The 23,287-nt window shown below is 53.9% G+C and overlaps 2 protein-coding genes across 12 annotated transcripts in view; one reads left to right on the forward strand and one right to left on the reverse strand.

Annotated features, from left to right (window-relative positions):
- Nucleotides 1-23,287, reverse strand: part of Hps4 (HPS4, biogenesis of lysosomal organelles complex 3 subunit 2) — a 30,758-nt gene continuing 7,471 nt past the window's right edge. For 6 of the 11 annotated variants that reach the window (XM_039089506.2, XM_006249544.4, XM_006249542.5 and 3 more), the window contains exons 5-14: nt 14,978-15,085; nt 14,562-14,678; nt 13,646-13,740; nt 12,192-12,264; nt 9,981-10,017; nt 8,640-8,736; nt 7,511-8,279; nt 3,439-3,571; nt 2,948-3,056; nt 62-591 (exon numbers count right to left, since the gene is read on the reverse strand). In XM_039089506.2, coding sequence (XP_038945434.1) covers nt 420-591; nt 2,948-3,056; nt 3,439-3,571; nt 7,511-8,279; nt 8,640-8,736; nt 9,981-10,017; nt 12,192-12,264; nt 13,646-13,740; nt 14,562-14,678; nt 14,978-15,085 — 1,710 coding nt within the window. In that variant the 3' untranslated portion in view covers nt 62-419. Of the gene's footprint in view, nt 3,271-3,438; nt 3,572-7,510; nt 8,280-8,639; nt 8,737-9,980; nt 10,018-12,191; nt 12,265-13,645; nt 13,741-14,561; nt 14,679-14,977; nt 15,086-23,287 lie in introns of all 11 variants that reach the window. The other 5 variants (XR_358770.5, NM_001107148.3, XM_063271364.1 and 2 more) reach the window with 5 other exon arrangements.
- LOC134481211 (coiled-coil domain-containing protein 121-like) lies at nt 15,085-22,093 on the forward strand. Its single transcript, XM_063271794.1, is given in 2 exon segments — nt 15,085-18,855; nt 18,857-22,093. Coding segments are annotated over 2 exon segments (1,626 nt in total). The 5' UTR covers nt 15,085-17,481; the 3' UTR covers nt 19,109-22,093.

Consider the following 23,287-nt stretch of genomic DNA (forward strand, 5'->3'; position numbering starts at 1 on the left):
TCCGCGTCCACACTGACCTTTACTCTGTCACAGAAATAAATGCTAGTCAGTTACTCAGAGCTCAGTTTGGTCATTTTATTTTTGAACCTTTGGGAATCTGCTTCATAAGCCTGGAACTCAGCACCATAAGGTTGCAAAGCACCATGGGTACCGCAAGTAAAGTCAGCTGAGACTCCTGCAGCTGCCTTCCTGAGCCTGCAGCCTGCTCTGCACTGTACTCCAGTCACTCGCACATGACAGAGCCTGAGCCCACTCAGTTTCATGCAGCTGCCACTGAAGAGCAAGGTCCTGCTCAACCGTTAGCACTGGGGACACGGCCCCGTGACAGCAGACCGTTAGCACTGGGGACATGGCCCCCTGACAGCAGACCGTTAGCACTGGGGACACGGCCCCCTGACAGCAGACCGGCTGCACCCAGCTCACAGCAGGTTTACCCCATGCTTCAGCAGCTTCTGCTTGGCTTTGCCCGAGAGGCTGAAGGCACAATCCTGAGGGTTCGGGAAACCAGAGCTGCGGGCAGTGGGTGCCAGCTGCTGGAAGTAGGTCTCCTGGGCAGGGTTGCTGCAGGCGTACACAGCTGTGGAGGCATTCCTATCGGGAGGAAACAGGACAATGGCTCAGGGGTGGCTGGGGGCCCTAGCTGGCCACCCCAACACCACTAATGCCTGCTGTAGCTCGACTGTTGCTTTGACCTTCAAGCCTGGGTAACAACTGTCTTCTTGTCTTTTCAGCTCTGGGTCTGAGGTGGTTGCAGCAGAGCCAGAGCCCTGCTCTGGGCCTTCACTCCTCACAGTAGGAGGGACTGTCCCACCCACCAGCCAAGGAGCCTGGAGCCTGTCAGGAAGCAGGAAACCTGGGCTCTCAGGTTGACAGAGGGATGGAGCGCTGCACAGAGGAGGACCTGTGATAGGGATTCCAGAGGGTAGGTGTTGGGTAACCAAGGAAACCCCAGCTGCATATTGGTAGCGGAGCTCCTGACAGCTTGCTGCTCATCTGCACCGTGTCCTTGAAGCCATGCTGCTCAGAAACTAGGACAGAGGTGTCCCACACACACATGCACACTGCCCAAGGGTCAACATCCACCACATCCATTTGCACTGCAGATTTGATCCCCCACACCCCTGTGATCTTTCCCTAAAACCTGCAAATAAATACCCTAAAGGGGAAATTTGGGGAGAAAAAAGGGTTACCTTACCCCATGAGTATGACACCAATCTCATAAAGTTCATAAGAACACCTTTACAAATCCACAAAATGGGGCCAGAGGGAGCTTGACAACCTCAACTCCACCCCTGAAACCTCATGATAGAAGTGGGGCCCGACTCCTGCAAGCTGTCCTTTAACCTTCATAAAAACATATGCACACACACACATGCACACACATCACACATTGATGCATGTGCACACACAGAGACACTTGTGTCACATCACACACACACACACACACACACACACACACACACACACACACACACACACACAAAACCCCACAATCAGCATCCACTATGATGCTCCCCCACTTTCAGGAGAGACTGCCCCAACTTCTCCACTTTGTGAAGTAAACTTCATCTTAAACTGTGTCTCAGCTGAGTCCTTCCCTGGCAGGGCACAGGATCCAAGAAGAGATCCTCACCTGTCAACCTCCCCCTGGTCCCCCCTGGCCTCTATACTCTTCCTGCCTCAAGCCCACCAAGACTCAGCTTCCCTAATTCTATTGATAGTGGGGTCAGGGCTGCTAGGGCTCTGTCCTTCAGCTGTCTCCTGTTGGATGAGGGGTTTTAAGCCCCCGGAGACATCTAGAAGTTTCCTCTCGAGCCTCAAAGGGAGTGGAGCCTGGTGGGAATCCCCCTCTCCCCAGTCACTCCTGTGGGGCAATGCCAGCCCTCCTGCTGGCAAGCAAGGAGCCCCTGGCTTTACTAGAACCCACAGGGGTCTATGTGCCAAGGAGCTGTGTCTGCATTGCTGTGGTAAGAAGCCACCCAGCACACACCTGCCCTGGGCTCAAGCTCACACTGAACCCTCTTGGCTCTAAGAAGCTGGCGTGGGGCAGGTGTCAACATACGGTTGGTGCCGATTCCCTGTCCACAGCCACACTCAGCACACCACATCCCAGGGCAGTGGCTTCAGATGCAAGTCACACTTAGGCTGCCAGCTGTCACCAGCAGCAGATGATTCCAGGCCAGACAGCTGGCGGGCATCCGTGTGGCAGGCTCTGTGTGCCCCACTGAGCCCAGATCCACAGTTCTCACCCCGCTACTGGGACCTGTGGGGAAAGAGCACGCACTGCACAGCCATGGAGGCCTGGGGTCAGACCCTGGCCTTCTGCTCTGTGAGAGAGTGACCTGGGATGTCACTGTCCCCACACGTGCTCACATTTCTCACTCTGAATGAGTGAAGAGTCCTTTCGTGGCCAGTTCCGAGAGCCACAGGCCAACAGAGGCAGAGGAGGTTCTCCCTCCAGCCATCTAGACTTTCTGCTAGCTTCAGAAAGCATGGAGAGAAAGGACAGCTTGTTTTAACATCTGGCTTCAGAAATAATCCACAGATGGTGACAGACACCTGAAGATTAGGTAGCATGACAACAGGAAGGAAATGGAGCCCATGTTGTCGGTGTCAGTCACAGATAGTGGAAACCGAGACAGCAGTGCCTCCGAATGGTGCCACAGGTGGGCTCTGTGGGTGATGGGCAGTGGAGAAATGTCTGATTCTGAAGTGTCTGCACAGTGAGCTTTGTTTGTAATTAGAACCCCGTAGTGTTGTCTGGCCCACCCTCAGGAATGGTGCGGCCCTGCCCTCTGTGATGGTGAGGACTTAGGGCACTGCCATTATCGTAATCTGACCCAGACAAGCATGGAAGAATGGCCTCTAAAGGGACCAGCCAGGCCTGGGAAGTACCCCAGTGAGTGGAACTGTGAGGGGCTGCTAGAAGAGGGGTTCAGAGGCTCACCTGATGGTCATCTCATACAGCATAGGCAGCTGGGCAAAGTCGGAGTGCATGAGGTTGACAGCCTGCAGAAACCGGCGGTTCTGGGGAGCAGCCACCAGGGGCAGGTTGGCTTCAGGAGGAGACAGAGGTGGTGAATGGCAGCCCTGCCTGACTCCTTGTGCCCAGTCCTGAGTGGAGGGGGTGGGGCGGTGAGGCTGGAGCTTGAGTGTGGGCCCTCAGTCCATATTACCGCCCTACCGCTACCTTGGGAGAAAGCACTGCTAGCCCCACTGCAAGCCACACCAGCTCCTCACTGGGCTCTCCTTACCGCGGGTGAGTTCTCACTGGGGAAACAGCAACAAGAAAGGCGCAAAGGACGTGTGTCAGTGAGCTCAGGGGCCACTGCCTGGCAGAGTGCTATGTGCTGTATGCTATGAGCTGTAGCACTGCTATGACTGGGGCTGGGTTTTCCCCCCACCCACGAGGAGCTGGTGTCTGTACCTGTCCCTTACCTGAGAGTACGCTCTGGATGCGGTCATAATGCAGGAAGTTGTATGTGCTACCTGTGGGGCTAGTCTCATCTCTGGGCAGTGTCTCCTTCAGATGGACTTCCAGCCCATTCAGTGATGCCAGGCTGCTGTGGTACTGCAGAAGGGATGGGAGTGGGTCATAGGCTGGACCTGGTCACAGTTGAAAGGTAAACACCTAGATAATGCCTCAATGGTCACCTAGCAAAAATAGCCAGGCACTGTCTCCTAAAAGATTGTTACACTCATCTGCTGCTTGTTTGTTTGAGACAGGCCTTCTCTCTGTAGAGCCGACTGGCTTGGAACTCACTGTGAAGACCAGGCCGATCTAACCTGTGGAAAGCTTCTGCCTCCTCCTCCTCCTGACTGCTTGGATTATAGGTGTTCCCCCCCATCCCTCCCCCGGCCCCTTCTCCTCATGTGGTATGTGGTGTACATGCAACTCAGATGAGGGCAACAGTGCCCTTCAACAGGGGTTCCAGGTGACTGAACTGTCCTCTGTGGGTGCTGCCATTGCACTCAGGGCCTCTGAACAAGCATCAAGAACTGCTCTGAGCCCAAGTTGTCTCTCCAATTCTGGGACTGTCTGTTTTAACAGTAATGGTGGCCTGGTGTTCCAGTGTTCCCCAACACCAGCATGGCCTGGGTGAGGCTCACTGTGAATTGATCTCTCCCATGAAGCAAGTACAGCTTCCAGGAGACAGAGGAATGCTGGTCCTGTGGCCTGTGCTCAGGGCTTGGGGAGGGACATGAGCTGAAAAGGCTATAGGAAGGGGCCACACACTCTTGGAGCTCCAGCAAGGAAGGAGTGTGTGAACAGATTTCAGAGAGTGAGCCACTGGGTGAACACAGCCAGTGCCAGGCACTTGAGCCACTGGCTTCCCCTGAGAGGGCACAGCTGAGAAAGCAGGTACAGGCAGAGCCACCTCTGTCACTGACGGTCAAGAGCTCACCAATACTGGGTTAGCAGACATGAACGAACGAGCCTAGGTTTGAAAGTTGTATGTGCCTGAGGGTAGGAAAGACACTGGAACACCCAGGGGAGCTTGACACGCAGCCACACCCCACCTTCTGGACCTCAGGGACCTGATAACAGCCACCCACCTCAAGTTGCTGACAAGGGAGAGGAAAGTGAGCCAACTGTATCCTGTTCCTGCTAATGTTCTGCTTAGCTTGCAGTCAAGGTAGAGTTGCTTAACCACAGAGCAGCACAAGGCCTGACCTGTGGAGGAGGCTTCTCACTGATGACTAGGTGCTGCCATGGGTACAACAGGTGACCTGCATGTGTACTGATCAGCAACTGTTACCGTATTTACTGTGACACGTGATGAGTCTACGGGGTGGCCACTGAAGGTCACACCACTCACACACTGCCTGGTTTTGAACCACACAAAGCTGCAGAGCTTGCAAAACTGAGAATGCCTGCCTTCTGGGTACCTGAATAAAAAGCCCACTGACTGGATACGCAGCATGATCTTGGAATGGCCCGAGGAGATGGAGGCATCTGACTTCAGTCCACACTGCATCTGAGGGCGGGTGACTGAGCACTGTGGGCTGGAACAGTGTGCACGCAGCCTACATGGTTGAGATAGGAAGCTTCTCCACTGAGCATCTCACTAGGTGCTCCCACCCTGACTTCAAGTGGGCATCGCCTCTAACACAACCCTGATGCAGTGGAAATCCATAGTCCATGTAACTATCATGTGTGCAGGGCTGAAAGCCAGGCCCAGAGATTCTAAGTGCCTGGTGGGATCCTCCTGCACTTCCCCTCGACAGCACAGCTACATTCTCTTCCCAATCACCCCCTGGGCCGCCTCCTGCCAGCCCTGAGAGATCCACAGGAACTCAGCCTCTTCCAAGGGCTGTGCCTCCATCCGCCATCCTGTGGGACCACTCTGCAGAGACTCTGGTTGCCTCCAGAAAGCAGCAGGAAAGCCGCAGCGAAGCCAAGGGATGCACTTTCTATCTAAGACAGGGACAATAACGAAAGGTCTCCTACAGAGCTGACTTGGGGTCTGTGGTTCAAATCCATTCTAGACCAGCTCACTGCTCAGCTCTTAGCTCTCTCCTCCAGAAAGCACTGATAACTCTTGTTTCCCATGCCCTGCATCCCATTTCCTGGGCTAACCAGCAACAAGCACAGGTAAGCTGGAGGCTGTGGTGGGCACCATGTGGCTGGCCTTGACAGACACCTCCCACAGCGGAGGCTGCAGAGGCCTGAACCTGCTCCTCTCCCCTTCCAACCTTTCTGCAAGGGCAGATTAACCTGGGGACAGAGGTGAGGGCAGGGCAGTGAGAGGCAGGGGAAACTCTAGACCTGCCTCTTGCATGACTTCTCTTCCCAGGAAGGAGTTGTGGGGCCTGCCTTCCAGGACACATCAAACACATATAACATGCAGACCACCCCTCCCCAAGGCAGCCTGGGCTGGGTCTCTTCAGAAGGGGCAGAGGCAAAGAGAGAGGATTCTGTCTATTTTGCTGCATCCAAACACCAGGCCTTCAAGGCAACACTCCTGAGGTCCAGCATGGTGAGATCTGAGGGGAAGGAAGGCCCAGGGCTGCCCTGTGTGAAGTGGCAGCCAGTACCCTCTGTTACACTAAAGCAGAGGTGGACGCAGCCATGTTATCACGGCCACATGAAATGAGGACATACAGAGAGCCTCCATTCTGGGCTGCGGGCAGGGTCTGTGGAACAGAAGGTGCCAGGCAGCCTGTCCTGGCTCCAAGGTGACCAGCTCCTTAGTGCAGGGCCACATGGCCTGCATGCCAATGAGACTGCCTCAGAATAATGTGGGTTTAAGAAGAGAAACAAGTGGAGCCCCAGAACACAATTTGCCCTCAGCAACTTCTCTTCCTGCCAACTATAGTGAGGCTGTCACCATGGCAACTCTATCGCCAGCCTAGACCCTAGAGCTCAGTTCACTGCTTCAGGAAAGTGGTTATTCAAAAACAGCCCTGTAGCGACATTTTTGAGAATTCTGGAATTCTGGTTTGAAAAAAAAAAAAGCACAGAAATATTATAAAACTGCCCAGGTGGAGATGTGGGGCTGCTCGGATGGTCCGCAGCAGCTGACCATGACTTGACTGGTGCTCTAGCAAAAGCATGGTTTTGTCTACTGCAGATAATTTCTGCAGCATGAGACTTTTGGAATTTTGGTACTTTTCAGAGAGAAATGTGAAGGCCCCAAGAGGTGGGTGGGTGGGTGTTGGTCGCTTAGTAGGGCGGATTGTAGTTTGTTAGTAGCTATCTTCAAAGAAGAAACAAAAGGAAAGAAATTAGATTCAGGAATCTCTCTCTCTTCCTCTCTCTCTCCCCTTCCCCCTCTCTCCCCTCTTTCTTTCCCTCCCCCTCTCCCTGTATCTTTCTCTCCACTCTCCCCTCATTTCTCTCCTATCCAGTGTGAGGCAGTGAAAGCAGGGGGGGGGGGGATAAAGGAGGGAGGGAAAAGAAGAACCCACAAAGTAGCCAAGGCCAGCTACAGAGCCTGTACCGCCAGTTTGGATTCCAAATGTACTCTGGGAAGGAGCACCAAGTCCCCACGTGAGGCCCCCACCCCAGGCTGCCATGTGCTTCACAACACTGATGCCGCTGCAGTGCCTGTGCTGCCTCAGCCAGGAGCTGGGCCAGGAGCTGGGCAGACTGGCCTTGCCCGTGTGGCCTTGCTACCTCAGAATGGGAAGCTGACCACTGCTGCTGGAAACATGGCACCAAGGGAGGAGCTGTCACTCACACTCAGCTCTACCTTCTCCAACACCTGGGCTCCAGCAGGAAGCAGGAAAGGAAAAGCCCAGAGCCTGTCTGCCTGTTACAGTGACGTCACACATGTATGGCTACAGTGACGTCACGCATGTGTGGCTACAGTGATGTCACGCATGTGTGGCTACAGTGACGTCATGTGTGTGTGGCTACAATGATATCACACATGTGTGGTTACAGTGATGTGACGCATGTGTGGCTTACACGCCCTCAGGGAAGTGGGCACCTCAGGGAAGTGGGCACTGGCTGGTCCACATTCTAGGGGAAAGTGAGGGTACAAAGGAGCCAGGGGACACTCACCACCTCCTCAATGGCTGCAGTATCACTGCCAAGAGTCTCTTTGGCCAGCAAGGACAGCACTAGTCCGTTCACACTGTGAGTGTAGAGGTTCATGGGCATGAGCCCTGCATGGGGCCCAGATGGGGATGGATTGAAGCCAGTTCTGTCTGCAGAGGGGCTAGGGCCCTGAGAGTCAGCCGAGTGGGAACTGCGTGCCAGGGCTGGGAGTCTGTCCTGAGCTCCACTCCCACAGGGCTCCACACCGGGCTCTACACCCTCAGGATGTTGGGGAAGAAGTACCATAGTTCTGCTGCTGGGGAGAGGTTCTGTGCCAGGAACGTGGGTGTGGCCATGGGTGAGGGGAAGGTCTGCAAGCGCCTCCAGGCTTCCGCCCTCGGGTGGCCTCTCAAGAGGGGAAGGGTCCAGGCAGCTGCAAATGGCTGTGTCTTCAGGTAGTGTGGGGGTGTCCCGGCTGACGCAGAGAGCCTGCAGATCACACGAGGCAGGCACAGGCGGGAATGCGTCCTGAGCCTCAGAAAGGTGCATTGCAGACAAGTCCAGTTCTTGGGAGAGACACAGTTCCCTCTGCAGCCTGCCACTGAGATCAGAGCTCCGGTCACAGGCCTCGGTGCACAGTCCTGTGGGCCCAGCACGCTCCTGCTCAAGCCTAGGTGAGTGTCCTCCACCACATGGTGTGGGCTCCAGGACGGTGGCTGATGTCCAGGCATCTTCCGCCCCAGTAGGGGTGCTTTGATCCCAGGGAGGGCACTGAAATGAACTTTCCTCCAGTCTGGCAAACAGAAGAGATGTCGCATCAGCAAATGTGGGACAAAGGCCTCCATGGGGACACTGAGGCTCTGATCCTCTGAAAGGCACAGGCATTGATGGCAAGTATATGTCTGTGTCTAGAGAGCTCAAGATGCCACAGTGGTTAAACAAGGAAAGTAAAGAGAGACAATAACTGGTCCTCGGGGCTGGCCGCAGTAAGTCACACACAGCTCAAGGCCCCTGAGACCCTGGCTCCACACTCAGTCCACACTTAGCTTGCTCCATGCCCTGATGCCAGGATACTGCTGATCAACACGGACAAGCAGGGAGGAGACAAGGGAGGAACTCACACTGTGAGAAGCCCTGGGAAGCCCAAACCTACCGAGGGTCATGCTCTACTGGGAACTCATGGAGGCTGGCCACCTCCTCCTCACTCAGGAAAACAGGGGTGATCTGCACGGCAGGGGGTAATGCTGGTCCTGCAGAGAAAGCAACATGGGCAGGACCCCAGAACGAGGCCGCCTGGCCAGAGCTGCAGTGCAGCGAGGAGAGGGGAGAAGGGAGCTATAGACAAGACGCACTGTAAGAACGGTTTCCAGCTTGCTAAGGACTCGGCCAAATGAGGCTTCAGAATGAGGCCAGAGCCCCTTGGGGATGCCACCTCATCCTGAAGAGATGGCGACACCAGCTTCCTTCCTCTCTCCATCACTACACACTGGACATGAACTAAGCAATGTCACAGATGGAGTCACAGGGGGGCATGCCCCAAACCATGTCCTTAAAGATCAAGGTGCTGCAGGCCAACTGTCCTTACAGCTGTCCTAGACCCTGCTGCTGACATGGAGGAAATCCACACAGGAGCTGGTCCAGTTCTCTCTGACTCACCCAGGAGGAAGACAGCCCCACCACTGCCCACCACAGCCCACCACAGCCCACCACAGCCTACCACAGCCCACCACAGCCCACACTGCCCACCACAGCCCACCACTGCCCACCACAGCCCACCACTGCCCACCACAGCCCACCACAGCCTACCACAGCCCACCACAGCCCACACTGCCCACCACAGCCCACCACCACTGCCCACCACAGCCCACCACTGCCCACCACAGCCCACCACTGCCCACCACAGCCTACCACTGCCCACCACAGCCCACACTGCCCGCCACAGCCCACCACTGCCCACCACAGCCCACCACCACTGCCCACCACAGCCCACCACTGCCCGCCACAGCCCACCACTGCCCACCACAGCCTACCACAGCCCACCACAGCCCACCACAGCCCACACTGCCCACCACAGCCCACCACAGCCCACCACTGCCCACCACAGCCCACCACAGCCCACACTGCCCACCACAGCCCACCACTGCCCACCACAGCCCACCACTGCCCGCCACAGCCCACCACTGCCCACCACAGCCCACCACCACTGCCCACCACAGCCCACCACTGCCCACCACAGCCCACACTGCCCACCACAGCCCACCACTGCCCACCACAGCCCACCACAGCCCACCACAGCCCACCACAGCCCACCACTGCCCACCACCACTGCCCACCACAGCCCGCCACAGCCCACCACTGCCCACCACAGCCCACCACAGCCCATCACTGCCCACCACTGCCACCACAGCCCACCACAGCCCACCACTGCCCACCACTGCCCACCTCAGCCCACCACTGCCCACCACAGCCCACCACTGCCCACCATAGCACGTACCTGTTTCCTGTGTGGCAGCTCCTGCTCCAGGCGGCCTCTGAAACAAGCATATGCTTAGGTTGGCACCAGACGTCACGCTCTCTTGATAACCGTCAAGAACTCATGGCGCCGTCTGCTCACAGGACTCAGCCAAGCCCAGGGAGCTGGAATGACCCTGGCTGGCCCAAGAGCCCAGCAGATGGAGCAGGGCCACTGGCTCTGAGAGGCCAGGAGGAGGCAAAAACTGGGCCCACTCAGGCTTCACAGCAGCAGCTCAGAACTAGTAAGTGTCTCCCATGAGAGTTCAGAGCAAGGGTTCCCACGCGAATCTACCTTCGCGAACCCAGTGTAGAGCACAGCCACAGAGTCTGGGAACACAGCCCAGTGGCAAAGCTCAAGTGGTCTTGGGGTCCATTCCCCAGCAACACTGAATAAACAAACAAACTTATGTAATCTCTTACTCTAAAGCTAACAGTCCAATAATACCTGGGAACTTCCCCTTGAAGTAAATGCCTTTTACTACTTTGAGGCATTAGTAAAATTCAGTAGTTCCATTTACAACTGCATAAGCAATTACACTCACTGTAAAATCTCTGACTAGGACTAGAAAAATCTCTGAGGAAGTCTGCGGCAACTCATGCAAACCAGCTGACCCTCAGCCACAGACTAGAAACTAGTAGTCACCCTGTACAGGTGAGAAAGTGTTTCCACTCTAGGGGCCATGAGCCCTTGTCCCAGCCACAGACCACCGCTGTTGCACTGGGCAGCAGCAGCAGGAGCAGCCAGAGCCTACAGCAGCAGCAGCAGCAGCAGCAGCAGCAGCAGCCAGAGCCTACAGCAGCAGCAGCAGCAGCAGGAGCAGCCAGAGCCTACAGCAGCAGCAGGAGCGGCAGCCAGAGCCTACAGCAGCAGCAGCAGCGGCAGCAGCAGCAGGGGCAGCCAGAGCCTACAGCAGCAGCAGGAGCGGCAGCCAGAGCCTACAGCAGCAGCAGCAGCAGCAGGAGCGGCAGCCAGAGCCTACAGCAGCAGCAGCAGCAGCAGGAGCGGCAGCCAGAGCCTGTGGCACCTCTGGGCAGCCAAGTCCCACATGGTGCTTTCCTTTTACTAGAAGGATGGGAACCCTGTCCTCCCTCAGTGTGGATTCCCAGAAGCTGAGTCAAGGGAGACAGACAGAATCGTCCTTAAAGCTCCCAAACGCCAACCATGAAGGTGGCCCTCCAGACGCACCACCCACAGGAAGCCATCACCCTCCCAGGCTCCACATGGCCGCTCACTCTCTTGGTGGGAGAGAGGCCAGTGAAGTGTTTGAAACAGAAATACACAAACAAGACAAGCCTGTGGCTCAGCCTAGGGCCTCAGCATTGGGGAGATGAGGCAGAGGGATCAGAAATTCAACCCTCTATGTAGAGCAGGAGAGGGGGTGGGGGCAGGCAGGGAAGATGGCAACTGTAGTGAGAACTGTGGGCTTACGTTGTTGCCCGGGCACTTCCTCCCTTCCCAAGACAGGAGTCTCACTGTCTAGCTCTAGCTGTCCTGGACTTGCATTGTAGACCAGACTGGCCTCACACTCACAGAGTTCTGCTGCCTCTGCCTTTGGAGTCCTGCTGGGATTGAAGGCCTGCACCACTAAGTCACCTGCCTGTGGGCAATTTCATTCTTGATGGTTGTGTGTGCTCCTCATACAAACACAATGACTGCACATGAACTCAATTTTTTCCCTGGGCTGCTGGCCCTCCCTTCCTTCCTTCCCTTCCTTCCTTCCTTCTTCCCTCCTTCCCTCCCTCCCTTCCTCCCTCCCTCCCTCCTTCCCTTCCTTCTGTCTGGTTTTTGACAGAGTCTTAGCATGTAGCCCAGGGTAGCTCTGCATTCAAGATTGTCCTGCCTCAGCTTCCCAGGGCCGGCATAAGAAGCAGACAGCGCCATGGCCAGCAGTTTTCCTGTCTACTTAAGGATGTACTCTTCACAGTGTGCTCACTGCCATCAAGGCTATGCTAATGGGAGCTGAATGCACACAGCTCTGCCTGGCTTGAAAGACCCAGTGCCCAAGCCCACCACACAGGGCAAGTGCCTGCTTTTTCTCCCATTTACTCTTGACCATACCAACAGATGAAGAGTTGTGACAGAGTCAGTGAAGAAGTGCCCCAGACTGTCTACCACGTGGAATCTGCCCCACCACGCTGGATGGTGAGTGTTCTGGTAAGCCTCCCAGCAGGCTGCATGGCCATACCATACCTGGTCTGCAGCTACAGTGTGATGAAGCAGGACCTTGGCAGTGAGGGAAGGTGGCAGCTGGGAATTCACAATCCTGAGGGTAAGACACACAGACAAGAAGGCCATAAGAAGAAGTGTTGGGACCTCTGAGCTCTGGAGATGCCAATGTCCCTGGACGTGGAGGGTCTCAGGGTGTAGTTGGCAGGAATTTCATGGGGTGGACTCTCCGTGAATCTTCTGTTCGCAGGAAAACAATCACTGTACCAAGCACTCAGAGCACAAAGACACACATTGTGTCAGAGGGAGGAGCTCCTGTTCTGAGGTCTAGGCCAGCCGGTGCTGTGTGTACAGTGAGACTGTCAGAAACCAACAGAAACAAAAGCACCCGCACTGCATGGGTCCTTGGGGCTATGTCTGCTTGCACAGACAGCAGAGGGAATCAGCATGTGTGTCTGTACACAAGTGCAGTGTGGGACAGCCTGGCACAGTGCTGGCCACAGCATAGCTAAAAGCCAGGTAGAAGGGCCTCTATCTCTGCAGTTGGTACACAGAGGGGTTTGGACCCTTTGGCACGTGAATTTCATCCGAGGACTCTGGAAGCAGCCTATCTTTGTGAGTTCAAAGCCAGCTTGGACTACAGAGATAATTCCAAGGCAGCCATGGCTATATGGTGAGATAATGTCTCAAAATAAAGTGTGTGTGTGTGTGTGTGTGTGTGTGTGTCTGTGTGTGTGTGTACACATGCATGCACTCACGGGAAATGCTATGGCATGTGTGGAGGTCAGTGGGAACCAGTTTTCTCCTTTTGCCTTGTGGGTCTCAGAATGGAACTTAGGCCTCCAAACTGGGTAGTAAGTACCTTTACTCACAGAACCACCTTGTCTGCCCACAGATTCTCTTTGAAGCCATCTATGTCGAAGAGACATACAAATTCATACCGAGGAGAACAGGGGAGAGGGAAGGATGCTGCTCATGGGGTCTGTGCTTGGCTCTCCACACCTGCCCATGCCTTTCACTCTCCAGCAAGGGTCTCCACGCCCCCCCAGAAGAGGAACTGGGCCCAAGCTACTTGTCCAAGACGACAGAGCAAAGAGGAACAGAGCTCAGGGCTTGAATGGCCCCCAGCCCTACCTCTGGAGAGCGCTGGGCGCTGGCTGAAGCACACCTTGCAGCCAGTGCCTTGGCCATGGCACAGTGCTCCTTAGAAGGGGCTGTCAGGCCTTGGGGCTCTGTGTACAAACAAGGAGGGCTGCAAGCAGCTGGGTAGCTCATGCAGCCCTTAGCACAGCCTCTACTAGCAGGGCTGGCTGCTGCCCACAACGGGCTCTGTACTGCATTCTACCCACTGACTCCATACCAAGACACCCAGACTGAACAGTTCCCAATTGCAAGGGGATACTGCAGACACTGACATGGAACTAGAGGGGAGAGTGAGGAGGAACCCGCAGGTGGAGGAGAGGTGGGGCTCTACTCACAGTCCTTCATAGAGGATGCAGCCAGCTAGCACATGGGGTGAGCGCTGGCAGGTCTGTAAGATGAGGGCTGCCTTCAGCAGCAGCAGGGGCTCCACCTGGGGAAGATAAGGCACACGAGCGAGCGCGTTTACAAGTGCTTGGGGTATCTGGGAGCAGGCTTCAGAGCCAAGGAGGGGGTTATAACCCAAGCCGGCCCACAGTTCTTGTAAGTAATCAACTGCTCAACCATGAAAATCACATGAGCCTGTCCAGAACTGCCCAGACACAGTAGCCTCCTGCTGGTGAAAACCAGGTGGCCAGGACAATGTAAGAGAGGCAGACACTAGCAGAGTGATGTCACTCCCACTTTTGTCCCCATCCCATGCCCACTACGGGCTCTAGGGATGCTGAGTCCCAGCCACTTTCTCCGCTGAGAGACAAGGGCCTGCCACACAGCAGACAGTGCTCACTGGGTCACTGTGAGGGTAAATGGGAGTGATTCAGAAACAGAACTTCCTGCCTCTCTCACATACAAAGGGGTTCAAATGTGAGCCAGGCACATTGTGGGAGTCATTAAAGCCTGTGCCATTTGTTTAGAGAACGAAGAGGCCCTCAGGCCTTTTGGGCCAACCCTTAAGAGACAATGATGACACCCTACGAACTGAGTGTTTGCTTGGTCCCTGTCAGTGCAGCCTCACTGGCCTTCAGACTGGTCCAGGAAGGCCCTGACCCATCAGGAGACAGCAAGGCTCTGAGAGGCAGCTTGCCTCTCGCACAGCAGCATGGAAACTGTTCAGCTGCTGGAAAGCACACTCCTCTCACTCCCCTGGCTACGTGCTCATCAGCACAGGTGTTCTGAAACACCTCACAGCCCCATCCTAGAGACTCACACCCACCGCCCCAGGCTGGCAGTGATCGGGAACTCCCGCAGACTTACTTTGGTGCGGTCCAGGTTCCACAGGGCATTGAAGATCCTGTGCGACTCGCTGGTGCTCCTGAGGACTTGTGTGATGAAGGTATCCCACTGCAACCTCAGCTCTTCCTGAGGATGGCTCTGAGAGAGAGTCAGGAGAGGTCAGTGCCTGAGATCAGGATACAGGATCTAGGTAATGGTGGCATTTCTGCTGGGGACTCCCCATCCCATTCCTGTCTGACCAACCCTGTTGCAGAATCAGGGAATACAGTGCTGAGAGGTAGAAAGAAGAGCAGACACAGGGGCACACAGGCATCCCCAAGGGCTCTAGGGTTAGCTATTTGACATGGAATCATGTAACAGAGACAGGCCCAAGGAAGGCCTGGTCCAGCAGTACTGATTTCGAAGGGCCCGATGCTCCTGGCTCCCTGCACTCTTACCTTGTAGGCCAGGGAGACAGGCCCCATGTAGAAATGAAAAAATCCAATGAGCTGATCCAGAAACTGCCTGCAGCTGGCATCGGAGAGCTCCACACCACAACCCAGAGCCTGCAGAGGGAGAGCAGACATTTCTTGTGGCTTTTCTCTGAGGCCACAATTCTCAAGAGAATCCACACTCTCTATGGCACCTGCTGCAGGCCCATAAGGTCATTTCCTAGCCAGGCATGATAGCTGAAGCTCCAATCCTAGCAGTTGGGAGACTGAGATAGGATGATCAGCCTGGGCTACAAGCAGGGTGAATTTCAGGTCAATCTAAGCTACAGTGAGATCTAGAGAATTCCTCAGTAGGGGACTGAAACATGGCTCCTCAGTGGAGTGTTTATCTAACATGAGTGAGGTCTTCATTTGAAAACAAAGGGCAATCACTTTGTGTGAACCACAAAGAAAGAGTCCCTAGCTCAGTGGACTTAGTCTCAAGATAGAAATAGGGGAAGAGCTTCAGAAATCCACAATGAAAGAGAACTGAGCAGGAAAAAAAATCACCTTGCAACCCAGAGAGGCAGCAAACACCTTGAAGATCAGGGAAAGAGAAGCCACTTCCAACAGGTGAGCAGACAAACTCTGGCAAGTCCTGCCTTCAGAACAAGCCCACAGCCCTCACAAGGGCGACAGGGATTCCTCAGGACAAGTCAGTGGCAGAGGAAAATCCCACCCTCTACAGCAGTTAGACTTCTCTGTCTCAGAGGGCAGCCCCTTAAGACCTGGAGTGTTTACAGAGGGGTGAAGAGGCAGACGAGCTAAGAGGGTGAAATACTCTATCCTTCAGAGAAGCTCCTTAGGCTCAGAAAGGAAACAACATAACACAGCTTCAGGAAGTCCCTGAAACTGAACAGATTCACTAGGCCCTTCTCTAACCAAGAGATATAAGTGGTAAACAGTGCTAAGAGTAACTGTGAGGAGCCCAGCTGCCTGGAAAAGGCACCTATCAACTGAGGCACCAGGAAAGGACACTCTTCAACCTGTGACTGCCTGCAGGCTGTGCAGAGTGCTTGAGGTTCCTAGTTTTCATAAGCTGTTGCCCATGCTGGCTGGGCTTTAGTGATGTAGCCGTCTTTGAGTTATTTCTGCTCCTGTTAGAACCCCACCCTGCTAGGAGATATCAAGGAGAAGCTAAAAACTAGCTAAAAACATCTAAGATGGTTCCGCCTGCCATGTATTAAAATCTACGATGGATCTGCTCCTGTAGGCAAGGTCCATGAGATTTCATTTTAGGAAAGACTCCTGCTATTAATATGCTTTTCCTATTGTCATTATTAAATATATATTACGGTCACTAGGCATTAGACCACTCTTTTAAGCAGATCTCTGCAGAACAACAAAGATGTTCTGTCTTGTAGTGATGCACAGTAACCAGCTGGTTTCACTATCCCATTAACCACACTATTTGATGGTGCAGTGGAGCGCTGGGCATGGGGCTATGTGCTGGGGATGTGCCGTGGATCTTTCTTTGACCTGGCATTACTATGGTTCAGCCTGCCTGGTTCAAGGGAGAAAGGTGAACTGCTTCTTATTATTCCTCGACTATGCAGGGCCTATCCCAGAAGCCTCCTCCTCAGACACCTCTCCCTGCTTCCTGCTGCTCCCATGGGTCTCCTGGCCAGGAAGCATTGAAACCTCCTGTGCCACAAGCAAGTTGGGGGTGGGGTGGGGAGTGGGGGTTCCTCAACTGTTCTTCAGAACATGGAGAGCCAACCAGTGCAGTGGCCATGCTTGGGGGGAGGGGTCCTCTGCTCTGCACAGCTGCTGTTTGTGGAAGGTTTTCCTCCATGTCTTTTCCTAGGTCAGTCGCTCCACACTCGGGGCCTTCTCAACACTGTAACTGGGGTCCAGAGGTGGTTGTGTGGGATACAATTTTGAGGCGGCTCTCCCTTCCTGGGAAACTAAGGTAGCTGGCTATATAAGCCCTACCCTTCCCATCAGGAGGACGCTCATGCCACAGGGAACCCAGACTGTGCCCAAACTCCACACTGCAAAGCTAAGTCAAAATCCTGGAGCCTCCAGGTCTTCGGCACTTTCCCTCCCTTCTTCCCTCCCAGCCTGCACAGTATAGCTCATGGGTGCAAAGGGTCCTCTGGACAGGGCTGAGAAAACCCCGATGCTGTCTGCCACAGGCTCCAAGCCTCTGAAGCTTTTCTCCCATGCTAGCCTATAGTGCTAAGCCCAGGGTTTATCCAGGCCCCGCCCCCTTGACACAAGCCCCGCCCCTCGCCAGCCCCGCCCACCAGAGTTAGTGACTAGGCTAACAGTCCACATTCTGCTCTGCCTGGGCCAAAGAGGCCTGTATTTCTAACACTGGAAAGACGTGGGGGAGGTGGTTGCCTGTGACTATAGACCTGAGGATAAACAGAAGGGGCTACTGTAGCCAGGAGAAAGTGCTGAGCTTCTGAGTTTCTGGTAGCAGGATCTGGGAGGGGCAAAGCCCTGCACCCAGAAGGGGAGGAACTATGGAGTCCCAAGGCCATGATTCTACCACCTGGGCAGCCAGAGGCAGACCAGGTACCCTTTACCCTCAAACTGGAGCTGCCAGCTTGCCCCATAGACAGGAAGGCAGGGCTGCTGGACCACAATTACTTCCTGCAAGGGATGAGACAGTTAGGATAAATGAAGACTTCTCTGTTGGGGCTTTCCTGTCCAGGAAAAAGGCCATACAAGACTTCCGGGTGAGGTGGCCAGAACTAATTCTCCTGGATGAAAAGAAAAAGGAGGAATTTCCCCTAATTGGCAAAAGTTCCTCTGAGTTTTTCCATACTCCCAGCACCTGCTCCTCAGCGGTCAGCATCACCAACACAGACCTGGAAAGCAGCCCCAGTGAGCTCCTGGACTCCAAAGGACGGTTTGCTGTTGACTCCCAAACCTCTCTTTTAGAGTCTCCACAAATGATCATTCTCAACAGGTATCTGAAGCCAGCGTCAATGACAAGGCTGGAGAGGAGAGTGAGGAAGAGGACCCTGGCGGCCATGAGAGAGCTGGAGCAAGAGATGGACGCGGTTAAGGGACGACGGTCGGTACTCATAAAGGATATCAAGGATATGAAGAAGGAACTATTATATGAGAAAATGGACAGCAAGCCATTCCTCGAGTACCTGCAGCAGAAGAAGGAGGAGAAAGAGAGGAAGTATGACTCTCTGTGGAAAGACTACATCCAGCAGTGTGAGGAGATCGAGGACAGGAGGCGAGAGCTGGTCTCCACTTTTACCTCACGCACGGCAAACCTCCAGAAGCAGCTGATGCGGAACAGGAAGATTGAGGCCAGCTTGAAGAAGAAGCTGAAGGCCCTGGAGCCCATCGCACACATAAAGGAGAGCCAGGATCAAAAGATCCAGACCTTAGAGCTGGAGTACGCCAGCATAGACCCTGATGTCTCCTTAATGGACCGAGAGGCACACCGTCTGTTCCTGAAGGAAAGGGCCGCCTTGGACAAGCAAATGGAGGATCTGAACCTGCTGGAGTCTGGAGAGGGCATCACCAGGGCGCTGAAGAAGAAGGCCAAGGCCTTGGACACTGCAGCCAAACAGGCTCACGAGGACTTCTGGCAGGGTATGAGAGCTGAGAACAGGCAGCTGCAGACACAGCTCCAGCAGCTGGATCAGGAATTCTGCAAACTGGAGGCTGGAAAGGAGAAGCTGGAGCGGCGGAAGCAGCAGTGGAAAGAGCAACAGTGGTACCTGGAGGCTCTGGCCCGGGGGAGGGAGCGCCTGCAGCAGCGGGAGCACCACTACCAGCAGCAGCGGGAGCACCACCCCAAACCACAAACAGCTCCACAACCAGCACTGGGCCGTCTATTAAGTGCCAGGCCGAAAGCCAATCCTAAGTAATGGGCTGCCATGCCCCAGGAAGCTGACTGGAGCTGAAGCTGGGGCCACCACACAAAGAATGACAATGGTGTCTGATGATGCAGAGGACAAAAGCTTCTCAGAGGGGCCGAGGGGACCTGGCCTGGCCTCTCTCAGGCTTGGCTCCCACATAGCAGCCCAAAGGGCCACCCTAACCAAAAGCTTCCCAGCACTGGGAGGCTTTGTTCTTCAGAAGCCATACCTTCCGTGTTCCCTGTTGCAATGCAAACTTCGGTGATCAATTCCTGCTCTAGTGTGGCCTTCAGGACAACAGGGTGCATTTTGTAATGGACACTTTGCACACTGTCAGCCCATCTCACAGTAGGAGCATGGTGTCTTAGGTGGGTGCAGGGTGGCATTTGGGGAACTGGGTTCTTTGCATTTGTGTCTGGCTGAGGCTAGACTGTTTACAGAGCTGCACGTTGTGATGGCCCCGTGTTTGGGCCGTGTGCTCCCATGCGACAAAATACAGGCAGCTCTCTGAGTCCTGGGCCTTGCTCCAGGCAAAAAGCCTCAGCCTTACATTGTAGAATTTTAACTTTTACTTAGCTATAATAGCATGAACTCATTTATAACTGCGCTAAAAATGAATTGCTGAATGTACCTTTGGCTCACCGAGCCCACTTGCACATGAAATGCTATTGAAAAACAAAAGCCTACCTGTGATTATTCAAAATAAAAGTCTGTTTATCGTTACACAGAACAAAAGCCTATTTGTGATTTTTCAAAATAAAATATGAAGGGTCTGAGAGCACAGACAAGGGTCAGAGGGCACAGATAAGGGTCAGGGGCAGAGACAACGGTCAGAGGGCACGGACAAGGGTCAGAGGGCACACAAGGTGGAAGGTAGAGGTGTGACAGGGAAAGACTTAAGATCAGAGTCTCAGTGTTGGCTGTCCTTCTCATTGGGAACAGGACACCTGGAGGGTTTAAGAGGGAGTGGCACATTGACTCCCCCAGCCAGAGGCCATGAGGTCCAGCAGGTGACCAAGTCCTTGTGTTTGAAGCTGATGGACAATTGTCCCCCTGCCATCTCCATCCAATTCCCTATGTAGTGTTTATGGCTGTGTGTGCTGTGTCCAGTGGTCAGAGCTGAGCAGGGAAGAACCAAAGGTTGCTGGCAGGATACTGAGCGGTACCTCACCCTGCACTTGTCTCAGCACCTCATGAAGACTTAGCCAGTGTGGAAGCTTTGGGGAGATTCCAGTCAGTCCTCATGTCCACCAATCTCCTGCACACCACCCCAAGGCAGCCTCTCCCAACAGCAGCTGTCTGTCTGTCTTGCATATGAGGCAATGTGTGCTGCTCAACAGTTTCGCAAGGTAGAAAGAGGAGGATACAACTCTTTACTACATGAAGCTGGTATTTCCCTGAGCCAAAGCAAACAAGGAAATACCAAAGAAAGAACACACAGTGCAATGTCTCTCATCAACACAGATGCAAACATTTCCAAGTCTGGTAAACTGTAATCAAGGTCACAGTGAAAGCTGGGCACAGTCATGCAGGCCTTTAGTTCCAGCACTCGGGAGGCAGAGGCGGGCGGATCTCTGTGAGGCTGAGGCCAGCCTGGTCTACATAGGGTCTTCCAGGACAACCAGGGATGTTACTCAGAGAAATTTCATCTTGAGAAACAAACAAGAACACAGTGAGAAGATCATATGCCAGGACCAAGTGGGCTTCATTCCCAGGGTATAGGCTTGGTTTGCCAGGCAGAAAGAAATCCCCTTGTAAGTGTAGGTGTAACTCAGCCCTCGAAAAGACCCAAGACAGGAACTGCACTAGCCTCTCACTTGACATGAAGAAGGCCGGCAACAAAGTCCCGCATCTCTTTGTGACACACAGGCTGAAAAGTTCTGCTCAAACCTGCTATGACCACCAGAGTGGTCAGCATCCCTGCCAGATGCAGGAGACAGAGGGCAAACTCCTCCACATTCCCTCAGTCTGGTGTCGAGTCTTAGCTGGAGCAGTAAGAGAAAGAAAGACAGGGACGGCAACAGACGATGAAGATGCCGAGCCACCCAAGCACACAGACGGCACGTTCTTCATCCCAGCCTCGTGGCGGACTCAGCGGACCCCGCTAGAGTGGGTAAACACCCCCACCGAGGGAGCACGGCACAAAACCAGACTCCGAACGAATCACTTTTCTGTGTAGCAAAACAAACAAACAAAACACCGAACAGCACAAAACAAAAATCCAGAGTGGAGGAGGCTAAACGAGGAGGAGAAAGACTGGCACTCTGAAAACTCGGAAGCACTGAGGAACTGACGGCCAGGAGCACAGGGAGACAGGACGGTCCTCGAGCTGGCCGTGGCTACCTCACTGGCAGTGCGAAAGTAGTAAACAGCATGAGGCAGTCCAAAGCCAACATAACCCCCATCGAAATTCACACAGCGCTCCTCGTCGAACTCAGAAAAATAATCTTGTCACAGGGAGACTTGACGTCAAATCACACTGCAGAGCCACGGCCAGGAAAACAGGATGCCAGGGCCACAAAAGCAAACCTGGAGATCTGTCAGAGAGCAGGGGACCAGCAACCCATCACATCTATGCCCACCTAAGTCTTCATGAAGCTCCCAAAGAAAGCAGCTTCCTTAACAGAAGAGCACATTGGGGCTGGCAAGATGGCTCAGTGGGTAAAGACTCTAGCTGCCAAGCCTGAGGATAAGAGTTCAATCCTAGAGATCTACATGGTGGACAGAGAGAACCAATGCCAGCAAACTGTTCTCTTACCTACACATACCCATCATAGCAGGCGTACAGACAGACAGACACACGTGCGCACACACACACAGAGTGAATGAACAGCAACAGGAATTGACAGAGCGTGAGGTGTGGTGGTACAAGCCTATCATCCTAGCACTTGGAAGGCAGAAAGGCAGAAGCAGAAGGTCAGGAGTGATACACAATACACAATGTACCCATGAATCGTAAGGAAGCCATGGCATCTCAGCAGATGGATGGAAACCAGTACAGTAAGCAAAATAAGATCCAAAAAGATAAACACCACATGTTTTCTATAGAGAACTTAGATTTGTTTCTTTACATTTTGGGGAGGTGGTGGTCAGCACACGTGTGTAGGTCAGAGGACAGTTCCCAAGAGTAGGTTCTCCACTGTATGGATCTTAGGGGTCAAACTTGGGTCATGAGGCTTGGTGGCAAGCCTTCTTCCCACTTAGTCATTGCCAGCCAAGGATCTTAGATTTAAATTTACACTGTGTGCATGCGTGTGTGTGTGTGTGTGTGTGTGTGTGAGAGAGAGAGAGAGAGAGAGAGAGAGAGAGAGAGAGAGGAGAGAAAGTCATATTTTTTTAATGAATGGATGTTTTGTCTGCATGCATGTCTGTATACTATGTGCATGGTAGTGCTTGGTGAAGCTGGAAGAGAAAATAGGTCCACTGGAACTGGAGTCACAGATGGTTGTGAGGCACCATGTGGCTGCTAGGAAACCTGTGCCTGAAGACGTCATGCTAGAACCTGCTGCTGCCTGTGCTGACATGAGACATCAGTTTAAAACTCTTCTTCACCTGACCCTAGCCCACTGCAGTCAGGCCAACCTCGACAGATTCCAAGCACTGTCTCCCCAGTTCTAGGCTGACCGGAAGGCTCACTGCCTAGAGACTGCCCAGGCCTGCTGGGAGCTGCACCTGCTCTGGGAGCTGCACCTGCTCTGGGAGCTGCACCTGCTCTGGGAGCTGCACCTGCTCTGGGAGCTGCACCTGCTCTGGGAGCTGCACCTGCTCTGGCAGCTGCAGCTGTGCTGAGGCCATGCCATGCCATGGTATGGTAAACTGGGCTGCCATCACAGACACTGCAGAGGTGGAGGGCAGTAGGTGACAGGGTCATGACAGTTCTAAGTGAACAATGCTGCCCCACCCCCACCCCATGATTACTCTCCAAACTCTCAGGACTCCTAGTCACACTCACAAACTAGCCAGAGTCACCGGGCATGGGATTGAATTCGGGAGAGACACTGCCCACCCTAAGAGTCACACAGAGCTGTCGATATCACAGTATGCAGGACTTCCTGACCCACTCGTGTTCACGGTCACCTAACTTAGGACCTAAGTAGGTGCTTAGGAAACTCAGCAACAGTGCAGGGATGCTGGGTAACCAAATGGGGAAAATCACCCCTGACCTCCATCCACACCACTGACCCACAGAAATCCAGGCGAGGTTACAGTCACAAATTTAAAAGGAAAACCAATTAGCTTCTTTTTAAAATAGCAGGCAATAGTGTCTTGGGCTACAGAAGGCACCGCCCACAGAGGATAACCCTGAACAGACACCTTCGAGACAGAACACAGCTCATCAAGGAAAATGGGCAGGCTGCAAAATAGACATGTATGTGCACACATATACATGACACGTGCAAACATAATAAGTAAAAATAATACAAGGACATCTGCCACGTTCAGA

Source organism: Rattus norvegicus, chromosome 12, assembly GCF_036323735.1.
Source record: "Rattus norvegicus strain BN/NHsdMcwi chromosome 12, GRCr8, whole genome shotgun sequence".
In the NCBI taxonomy this organism is placed as follows: Eukaryota; Metazoa; Chordata; class Mammalia; order Rodentia; family Muridae; genus Rattus; species Rattus norvegicus.